At 36.0% G+C, this 11378-nt stretch overlaps 3 protein-coding genes across 3 annotated transcripts in view; all 3 read left to right on the top strand.

Moving 5' to 3' along the window:
* Positions 1-776: 776 nt before the first annotated feature.
* LOC108779058 (sodium-coupled monocarboxylate transporter 1) lies at positions 777-4427 on the top strand. The gene is made up of 8 exons (XM_018546402.1): positions 777-946; positions 1084-1429; positions 2202-2356; positions 2453-2593; positions 2758-2866; positions 3065-3286; positions 3384-3880; positions 4140-4427. The coding sequence occupies exons 1-8, from the start codon at positions 783-785 to the stop codon at positions 4228-4230; spliced, it is 1725 nt and encodes a 574-aa protein (XP_018401904.1). The 5' UTR covers positions 777-782; the 3' UTR covers positions 4231-4427.
* Positions 4428-6341: 1914 nt separating this feature from the next.
* Positions 6342-7078, top strand: LOC108779059 (uncharacterized). The gene has a single exon (XM_018546403.1). It carries the CDS (start codon positions 6557-6559, stop codon positions 6938-6940), a length of 384 nt encoding a protein of 127 aa, XP_018401905.1. The 5' UTR covers positions 6342-6556; the 3' UTR covers positions 6941-7078.
* Positions 7079-9989: 2911 nt separating this feature from the next.
* LOC108779122 (selenium-binding protein 1-A) overlaps positions 9990-11378 on the top strand; it is a 5056-nt gene continuing 3667 nt past the window's right edge. The window contains exon 1 of the mRNA XM_018546480.1: positions 9990-10530. Within this exon, the coding sequence (XP_018401982.1) occupies positions 10515-10530 (16 nt within the window). The 5' untranslated portion in view covers positions 9990-10514. The remainder of the gene's footprint in view (positions 10531-11378) is intronic.

Raw genomic sequence — 11378 nt, 5'->3', positions numbered from 1 at the left:
GGGGGGGGGGGGCAGGATGCTTTAATTTTGCTGTTAATACATATATTGCACAATATCCATGAACAAAAGATGACTATTTAGAGGATTACGATGATCTATCTTATCCTATGTATAAACTTTGAATGTACATTATGTTTTTTAATGTTACCATATATATTATAAAATTGAGATTTGCGATTGCAGCTGTAATTTAATAAATTTAAGTATCACTATTATGTTGACAATTTTCGTACAACAGCTAGATCCTTTCGCAATCCTTCGCGCCGATCCTTCAATCGGATTTAATAAATCTGACGTAATGATTGTGAGTACATTACTCTCATATCTCTATATATACTCTTCGTTTGTTCCAGTCGATTATACTCCAAAACCATTAATCAAGATACTAAATAGTAAATATACATATATCAGTTTCGTCATCAAAAGCGTGCGCGTACTTATACGACGTACGTTATCATATGTGTACCGGGGTTGTAAATTAATCTCTCTCACGGTGGAATTATGACATACATATGACGGCATATTTGCAAGTCAGCAATACCAGATTGCGTTTGTTTCTCGTTTCTTACACCAGATGAAACAGTGGCCAGGGGTGACGGACGCAAAGGACGAGAACCACACTATATATATGTATCGCGTATCGCATTGTCCGTTCGGTATTCGTAGGAAAAGGGTCGATTCGTTGATTGATTTTCAAGAGACAAGGAGAAAGCGCAATGGAGAATCCCTTCGCCACTGGCATCACGTTTAACGAAGAAGCGCCGGAGAATTTGGATCGTTTCATGTTCGGATGGTTCGACTACACGCTCTTTAGTCTGCTGCTGCTCGTCAGCATTCTCATCGGCGTGTACTTTGGCTTCTTCAGCAAGCAAGACAGCACAACGGAATATTTCCTGGGCGGTAAACGGATGGGATACTTTCCTGTCGCGATGAGCATCATCGCTAGGTCAGTTCCTCCTCGCTTCCTTTTGATAAACAAGTGAATTAAAAGAACTTGACGCGCGTGGAACTTACGTGTTTATATAATATATATATATATATATATAATGCATATAGTATATATGTATGTGTATACCTGTTTAGTCACATCTCGGGTATCAGCTTGCTGGGCATCCCCACGGAAATTTTTCATCACGGAACTCAGTATGCCGCGTGCGTCTTCACTGCAATTCTCACGGCTGTGATCACCTCTTACATTTTTCTGCCGGTGTTCTACAAGTTGCAACTAAACAGTACTTTTGAATATCTCGAGGTGCGATTCACCAGGCCAGTCCGAATCCTTTCTTCAGTGCTATTTACCATCTCGCTCTTCACGTACTTGCCCATTGTTATCTACGTACCTGCCCTCGCCTTCGCGCAAGTCAGCAACTTGAGCGTTCACGCGATAACGCCGATTCTCTGTATCGTGTGCATCATTTATACGAGCATTGTAAGTGCAGCGCGTGAATGGTGATGAATCCAATAATCTTATATATTATATATGTCTCTGGATATACACGTCTCTGAAATTAATAACAAGAATCGTTTAGCTATATTTATAAATAATAAATCAATGTTGTGTGAGAATGCGACAGAAATGATTTAAGCTATTATATAAATGTCAAAATAGTTTTAGAGTGGAATGAAAGAAGATTTTATAATTTGAGTCATTTATCGTCGTTGATCAACAAAACTTGGGAATTTACACATACATATATTATATATACTGCAGGATGTTCGATAATAACCGCGAACAATATCTCTCGTGGCTGCAGATTAAACTGAGCGAATGAAATCGAGTTGAAAAAGTCTCTACAATTTTCATAATATTTAACGAGATATTATAATTTTTAATCATTATTTATCACATATGATAAGAAATATCGTAAAAACATTCTGCTCATTGGATATAACTATAAAAAAAGGAATTTCGAAAATTGCGTAATGACCGTACTTAGGAAAGAATTTTTTAATTCAGTTTAGTCCGCCTTCTATTGAGAGAGAGAGAGAGAGAGAGAGATATACATATATGAAGAAAATACTCATGAAAGCCTCACACAAATGCATATAATATATATACTATATATGTATACTGTATATGTGTACATATTACTGGCCTAGCTGTATGTGTAAAATGTAGAATTCGTCGTGCACACAGTAACATAAAGTCCTAAATTTTGAAAGTTTATATTTCGTTTGTCATACGCTTTTCGTACACGTAGGGCGGTCTGAAGGCAGTGGTATGGTCGGACACAATACAATTTTCCGTGACCGTCGGAGGACTCTTTGCGGTTCTTGTACTGGGGATAATGTCTGTTGGCAGCGTTGAGGAAGTGTGGAGGATTTCCGACAAAGGCGGTCGTCTTATTTTCTTTGAGTAAGAAAGATTTCCTCTTCATTTTATAATATTAATATAAATATTGTATTATAATTTTGTGTTAGTGTTACATTTTAAGAATGCTTTCTTTATTAGTATGGATCCGAGTCCGTTCGCGAGGAATACTTTTTGGGGTATGACCATAGGTATGACGACAATATGGCTCGCACATCTCGGTATTCATCCAGGTACAGTGCAGCGATTCCTGTCAGTGCCTAAAGAGATTGATGCCAAACGGTAATAAGCCTCTTTCAATCTATAATTTCTGCAAATTTTAAACTCGTCTTTAAGAATTATTTTACTCGTCTTTAAAGAATTATTAAAATGAATTTTAAAGCCAGAAAAGTCTTTGTTATTCTTTATAAATAACTTATTTAATCGTTTTTTATATATATATATAGCGGACTGGCAATTACAGCGGTAGGAATGATAATTGTCAAACTGATCTGCGTATTCACCGGATTAATCATGTTCGCGAAATATCATGATTGTGATCCTTTCCTGACCAAAGTATGTATAACGCATGATTTACAAATTGCGCGTTTCGATATATGCGTATTTAAATGTTCCAAAGACGATTAAGTGTTTGTTGATTTTTATTTTATTTTTTTTACGTTACGTTTTATTGTTATACGCGCGTAAATGATATAGTGTACGTATCCTACATATTTAGATCGCAGAAAGTTATTAATTTTTTCGTTCAAACAGTCGATAAGTCGCACCGACCAGACTTTACCGTACTATGTAATGGACGTTGCTGGGCATCTACCAGGACTTCCGGGATTATTCCTATCTGGTCTAGTGAGCGCCGCGCTCGCGACTATGAGCGCCAGTTTGAACACCGTGTCCGGTACCATTTATGAAGATTTTATAAAACCGTGGATCCCGGATAGTCCCAAAAAAGAAGCTACGGCTGCCAACATCATGAAGGTGCATGTTAACATAACTTTTATTGTCCTCTTAAGAGGGGAATCTTTTTAAAAGAGGTGTGTGAGTGCAGTGTACCTATGTAACGAACGTTTCTCAGGGCATCGTTGGAATAGCCGGTACAATCTCAGTTGGTCTGGTGTTTCTAGTTGAACGGCTAGGACCAGTTTTCCAAATAGCTGTAAGTACGCGTGGCATCACCGACGGACCTTCGTTGGGCCTATTCGTGTTAGGAATGCTAATACCATGGGCGAACGCGAAAGGTGCGTTGCTCGGCGGCTGTGTTGGTTTGGTCAGCATGCTTTGGCTGGTAGGAGGCACTCAATGGCACACCATGCATGACAGAATTAAATATGATTCGTTACCCACGTCAGTGGATGGTTGTCCGTATCCGTTAAATCAGACTTTTTTAACAACGATAAGACCTACTTGGATGAACTCTGGCGAGGAACCTATGATACTCTTTCAAATATCCTTCATATATTACATCTTGATAGGAGCGGCAATCGTTGTCGTGGTCGGCACTATCGCGAGTTACGTCTTCGGTATAGATCTCGAGGTTGTAGATCCCGATCATATTACGCCGATAATGAAAAGGTATACGATATATATTTCCTATTACTGATATTATTTGATTTCTTGAGTAATGAATTAAAAAAAGATCAAGTTTGACAAATTCGATATGTATATGTACAAAATAAATATACAATTTTTGAAAGATCGGAAAAATAAAATATGCACTGAGATATTAATGAGTACTCCATCGATATAATTACATATTTCGTTTTTAACAATTGTATTTTTTTTGTCTATACTTTTTTCAGGGAAAAAAGAGTTATGTGATGTAATTTTCCAGGTTTCTTCCTTCTCGGAAATATACCGAAGTCTCATTGAGAGAAATACCACCATCACTCTCGAGTGACATTACGCTCGAGAAAACCAAGTGATTACAAAATCGCTGCAGTTTGTGCATTGCAGATTATATATATTTATATATCAGTGATAAGCAAGTTATAGCAGTACGATATCAATTTGAAAAATTTCTCGCACGATATCTTCATTCTAGGAAAGAATCTCCATCAGTTGCACATACATCACCAACCAAGTCATCTGACCGGTCCGATGGCCGTTAGCCACAATATACGACGACAAAGCAAATAAGGGATGGTAGCTTTTATTGATTAATAGACATTGGCATGCGCCAACTATCCTGCCATACATGCTAAATTGCGGTTGTTTTCGATTTCTCATTGTCAGTATCGTTCTTAACGTATGTTGTGAGGTATATCTCGAGGTGTTGCGACTGTGGTGTCTTCGCTCATATAAACTTTTAATCAGCGAAAGGAAACCGAAAGAGTATATAATAGACACTGCGAGAATATAAGTGCCTTTGTATCATAGATCCGGAACGAAATAATTATCATCACATTAAATTCTGCTCAACATTGGGAAAGAAAATAGAATTTAAGTTGCTTAACAATTAAATTTTTTCAATGTGTTATGACAATCCAATTAACAATTAAATAAAAGTTATCGCAAGAAGGGTTGAAATTAACGCTACACGCGATCCAGTGATCGAAATCGCATATACCCGTGGACGTTGAAGAGAATGTTACGTCCCTGAAAATGTTGATCGGGGTTGCTCGGGGATGGCCGCGTGTCCTCGCAGATAGGATATGGCCGCGCCTACACGTGGATATCGAGTATCGTTGCGACGAATACCGAGTATCTACAATCCGATTACGCAACAGTCAACAAGTGTCGCTATATACGTCTCGCGGTATCCTCACAGTGCAGATTTCTGACGGTCATTACAATCGGATGATATATTTCGTCGTGTAACATCGTTAATACCTTTGAGCTGTGATGGACCAGCAGGAACGTCGCGATGACACACGATCGACACATGAAAGATTACTACGTGACAAACTATAAGTGCTTCAACAAGAAAGTTTCATCGTATACGTATCTGCAGTTCCCAGGATCTATCCAAATATCCAGAGCCAAAAGAGATTATTTTATGACAGAGACGGGGTAATTCATGTATGGATTATATCTATAATTAACATTTACATACATATATACTAAATACTCTGAATAAGGAGCTGTCACAATTATCATAATTCAAATAGGATACCTCGATCTTAATCTTTTCGCACATCTTAGCCCATTGCGATACTTGACAGTCTTGGTACTCAAAATTAAATAATCTATTCTAAAACTATAAGTAATCACTGTGAATTTACATGCTGGATCACGGTTATATGTATATATATATACAGAATCTTATATAATATATTTCTACAATACAAAATATATGCATCAAACGTCTCGCATAATTTCACTGATATTTAAAGATTTATTTTCACTCATTTAGTCATGGTGCAAATATGATACAATATGGATAATTGTTCGAGGGAAATCGATGGAGCACGCAAGAGTTTGGATAGATTCGGCTGATGAAAGTTGTAAATCTATTTGGAAAAATTTGAGAAATCTCGGTTGTTGCTTGATTGATCAATCGTTGAGCAACAGTAAAACGGGTGGCATGCCAAAGTACTGCAGCCACGCCTCATCTTTAATAATAGATAAAAATCGTAAGCATTCGTGCCGGAAAAAGAACAGAAACCGAGAGCATTCCCACCGAGAAAAGATAGAGAGAGAGAGAGAGAGAGAGAGAGACACAAGCTTTCAGTTTAGCCAATGCTAACGATTCGAGAAGAATGCAAGTCAGACGTTCGGACAGTATTATCATCAATCGTCACTGCAATATTCGTGTCTTAGTTTATTTGATCGAATTTTGATTAACTGCACGATGTCACATTCAATCATGGAAAATAATAAAAAGACTGTTCGACAAGAATATCGAAACTCTAAATATCGATCTCTATCATCGGTGCATTAATGATCAAAAGCGATATGATCATAGCTCATCTCTCTCTCTCTCTCTCTCTCTCTCCATCATACGCGCATGAATGATTGCAAATCATTGTGAACGGAAACATATATATGTCTCTTGAAACATGTATCCATAAGTTTCCAATGATTTCCACTGGAAATGTGATCAAGTTGTTCTTCGAATTACATAGTTTCTTTTTTAACTGATTTGCGCAATGTCGAGTGCCAGATAAAGTATAGATATCATGTTATACATACTATAATGATTTTCTTTCCATTAACGAGGAGAACCTGCATTAGATTCACTTCGAATCAAAATTGTAAAGACATATGTGAATGTCGATACAATGAGAGAGGTATATTTATCCCTTGGAAATGACGTTGCCATTGATGCAGAGAAGCTTACTGGGATTGGGAACAGTGCTGACAATCGTTGGCCTAACGACTCTCCTGCTCAGCAAAAAGCTTGCACTGGAAACGCGCAAACGAGATGGCCTGCTCCTCGACATAATCGCTAATATTAGCGGCCACTTGGATCGACTTGACAGTGGATTCGATGACATCGCCGCGCAGACGGGAATTGCGCGGAATCGTTTGCTACAACTGATTGCGCTCCATCGAGAAAATCTCTTGATATGTGCGTTACTCGACGAGAAACGGAGACAAAGGCAAATGCTCGTCAGCGGAAAACCGGCGACGAAGACGAAAAAAAGGAGACGCCGATGGTTCATCGATCGTATAGCACCATCATCGATATAATCGATCCGAGAGCGGGTTTTTATCAGATGTAAGAAGATACGGAGAAGATATTAGATCGCAATGTGTGTATCTAACTTTAAATTATGTTATTTATAATTGACCTCTACTCAAAGATTGTAGGAATGATTTTTCTCTAATTACCGCATTTAACTTGTGCATTACTTTGTCAATTTTGCAAGTTTCATATTACATATATTTTTATTTTTTTCGATATCTCAAGAAATATAGCTACATGTATAAGTGAACGTTTCAATTTTGTTCGAGGCACGCGCTTGCACTATACACAATAAAATATATTCTTTCTTCGATTTAATTTAATTGCCAAGTTGCTAATTAATTTACTATCAACTTATATAATTAATTAATGATTAAAATAAATCCACTTACTCATCATATAGTAAGTATAAATACGACAATCAATTTCGTACTTGCAGGTAAGACAATCATCCGCGCGTTCACGTGAACGAATCGAATTTCTATTGTGAAGATACCCGTAACGTGATATGGAACATATCATATATTGTTTGATAATAGAGTATATTTTTAGTGAATGGATGATACGATCAATCCGCGATAAACCTGCAGATATATTCAAGATGCAGCGGGCCAATCCGCGATCACACAGGAACTTACTGCATTACTTACGTCTTTATCATGAGAAACGCAATGGCTGTTGTATTCGGATTCCAAAGTATACAGATTCGAAATATGTATACATATATATTTATATACTCCCCCCTATATGTGATCGAGTAATATCATCTGTCACGGAAACTATACATTGTTGTTACAAATGTAAACGATTATACATACTTTATACTATATATATATATACAATACATACAAAAAAAAAGTGAGGATCGTCAAGGATGAAATTGTCAAACTTGATCGAATTTAAACGGATCGCTTATTACGCGAAATGTATGTGACATATATGTACTATACAGTAAATATTTATCAATGAGTCTTTACTGTACGGAACTCTTTTGTTCTACTCTTACTAATATATTGTTCTATTTTACTATATGTATATTAGCGTGAGCTATCACAGAATATTATCTGTCAAATGAAAAATACATACGCCATACACGTATATCGCCATAAGTATTCGCATTATAGTTTATGCGGGGCCCGTGTATACAGTAGGATATATAGATTGTAGAATGAATGTATTCGCCGATTTCTCTGCGGAGAAAGTTTCTTTTGTGTACAATATATGCAGATCTTGTCGAAAAGAAAATCTCATCAGGATGAAATCCTCATTGTTTGAAATACTTGTCAAAAAGTAAGCATTTCAAGTTTTTAAAATATTTTTCATAAGTGGAGCGCTTTGTTGACATATTTATATATATCATGTATATTTATATATGTATATATTTATAGCGAATCGATACACTAGCGGTATGATATGCGCAAATATAATCTCTTGTATATATTTAAGCATTTATCAAACATAATATCGGATCAGCGTCACGATTCGACGCGTACTCGCTTCATCACTCTGTACATATTTTTACTTAAGCCAGAAACACATAAAAAACTTAAGGCCGTAATCAGTAAGGCAACATTGGATTCGCTACCGGCCTTACGGTCTCTACTGTGGTTGGCCAATTCGATTACGTTTTACGGCCTTACGTTTTTCTATGTGCCATGGGCTTTAATGTTTACGTGTGCATATATATATATATTATAAACACACACGTACGCGAGCAGAGAGATGGATATTCTCTCGTAGAGATTGTGTGATTGTATTCGTGATTATTTTTATAACTCTCTTTGAAAAAGATATATTAATAAATCGTTTATGTGTATCTCTCTTGTTCACTTTATATAAATTATATATCTCTCCCCCTCTCTGTTTGTCCCATGTAATCGCATAATTGTTGAGCGACCGGTTGTCAATTATGACCGCAGCACACACTTTTGCGTATGACGCATAATGCATATAAGAGAATCAACAAATCATATTTTCCTCCCACTTTACGAAAGAGAAGCATTTTGGTTGATTTATTCTCTTATGCGTCATGCAAAAATGTGTGCTGCGGCCATTCTAATATACTTATTGCGAAAATCTAGACTAAAGACCCTCAATCAGAGTCTCGCCATATAAGGCAAGTGGGCAAAATCCTACGAGAGAGAGAAGAATATATCATCCATCCTTTTTCTTCTTTAAACCTAACCTAATTTTTCTGGACGTGCTCAATGCTTACACGCCCAATAGCACGATTGTCGCTCACGTATAATAGCCATTCAGTAGTTTAAGAACATTATCATAAAGATTGGAAGACTTCAAATTTAAACCTGGAATATCAAATAAAATGTTCTTAAAGTATAAAATATATCCTCTTTTAAAGAAAACACAGATTTTAAATGTGAAATTGATATTCGACGAAATATTTATGTTGTACAAAAATGTTATATAATTAATCTTATATGAACAGAAAATATTTATTTCCAGATTTAGTATTTTCAGATTATTATAGAGTTGCGTTTCAAGACCGATGATTATTCTGCGCGCAATTTGGAGAGATTATACGACGTATATTAGTTAATAATTATTAATTTGTTTTAATTCGTGATAGTACCGCGGTAGTTTATATACAAGATTCAAGCTATAGACTGTTTTATAGACTTTCGTATTCGTATATTAGTTATGTTAACGGTCTTTAGTATTGAATATTGAAAATATTTAAATTTATGTTTTACATGTTTATTTTCCTTCACACATTTATATTTTATTTTATTAATGAGATAATTAATTTAACATTAAATGTAAGGAATTTCTTATATATATTATTTTAATGTTTTGCATATAAAGATCATAATATTTATTTCTACTAAAACAATTTTTATTTGTATTGCCGAAATATAACGCTATAATTGAAATATGAGCGGGAATTGCTCACTTTTGGAGAACCAATCAAAACTGCCTATATCTTATGGCGAGACTCTGATTGAAGGTCTCTAGATGCGCGAGCCTACAAGTTGGAAATCAACTAGTAAGTACGATGATATATATATAGTTGAGTATTATATATTTTGTAGATGTATACTTATATAACACACCGTGATACGTTAGGACCGTTATGTGTTATCTTTTTGGCTGTAATGATATTGTCTCTTATCACAGTCTGGCGGTGATAATGCTATTTCGAACCGTCCAAGTGTTGTAATATTGTTGATATTTATGTACATATATTCTTGTAGTTACGTGTCTTGTTGAGACGCGCTACGAGACAGTGAGAGATATAGTTTGCTTCAACTTTGATGATAATATTTTTTCTCGCTAGCTTGTGATTGCAGCATTCTCCGCAATCGACAAATATCCACAGTCAATTTGACACGACCCTCAAAGTAATATCGGCTTTCCATATTTATGCGATGTTAATAACAAATTTTCAGCAAATAAAATCATTCGAAGAGACAAAGTGCGAGTTTCTCCCAGTTGCACGGTTCCCCCTCTTGTTTTCTTGATTATAACTGCGTGTACTTGGACGATGGCTTCGTAATTCATTGCTAGTCCCAAGTACGAAAGTGCACTCTTCGGTTTCTCTCTCGAACGGTGTCATACGAGATGGCGGAAAAAAGAGGTAGGTAGAGATTGCATTCTGCAATTCAATTCAATCAATATGCAATTACTAATATATATAATACTATGTGGTCAGAATACGTACTAACAGTATTCATATATATATATATATATGGTCGACCCAATAGTAAATTTACTACCAATAGTAAAATATATAAAGAATTAGAGGAGTACTTTAAAACCTGCAAATTTTGTCGATTTTGAGAAACTAATATCTCGGCTTCCAGGAATCACTGAACATTGTTCTTTAACGTATTTTAAAAGGTAAAGCCTCCATGTTAAAATGGCTTAAGTGAAACTTTTCGTCTCATTTTTTTTTTTTTTTTTTTTTTTTTTTTTCGTGAAAACCAAAAGCAGAGAGTGCATTAAAAATGTCATGATATTGCAGCTTTCCTCGGGCAAAGCAACGACGAGACGAAAAATGTCACCACACATCGGTTTTAAAGAATATTCCCTTTAAAATGGCAAAAAATTGTCTAGCTTGCCTAGGAGCTGCTGAGTTATCAGGTTCCAAAAATCAGAGTTAGCACACATGGTGTGTGTGCATATACCATGATGTATGTACAAACTCCTCGTGGTATACATCGGATACGGCGATATTTAACCAAAATCTTGCGAAAAAATAGGATCTACTTTGGAACCTGATAACTCAGCAGCTCCTATAGGCAAGCTAAACCAATTTTCTTTATGCCATTTTAAAGGGAATATATTCTCGACTTCAAAACTGATGTGGGGTGACATTTTTTGTCTCGTCGTTGCTTTGCCCGTTGGAAAGCTGCAATATCGTGACAGTTTCAAGATTTTAACGCACTCTCTGCTTTTGGTTTTCACGAAAAAAAAAAAAAAAAA

The sequence above is a fragment of the Cyphomyrmex costatus genome, unplaced genomic scaffold (genome assembly GCF_001594065.2).
Source record: "Cyphomyrmex costatus isolate MS0001 unplaced genomic scaffold, Ccosl1.0 scaffold55, whole genome shotgun sequence".
In the NCBI taxonomy this organism is placed as follows: Eukaryota; Metazoa; Arthropoda; class Insecta; order Hymenoptera; family Formicidae; genus Cyphomyrmex; species Cyphomyrmex costatus.
The sequence above is the reverse complement of the archived record's forward strand: the minus strand, read 5'-3'. Positions and strand labels throughout refer to the sequence as shown.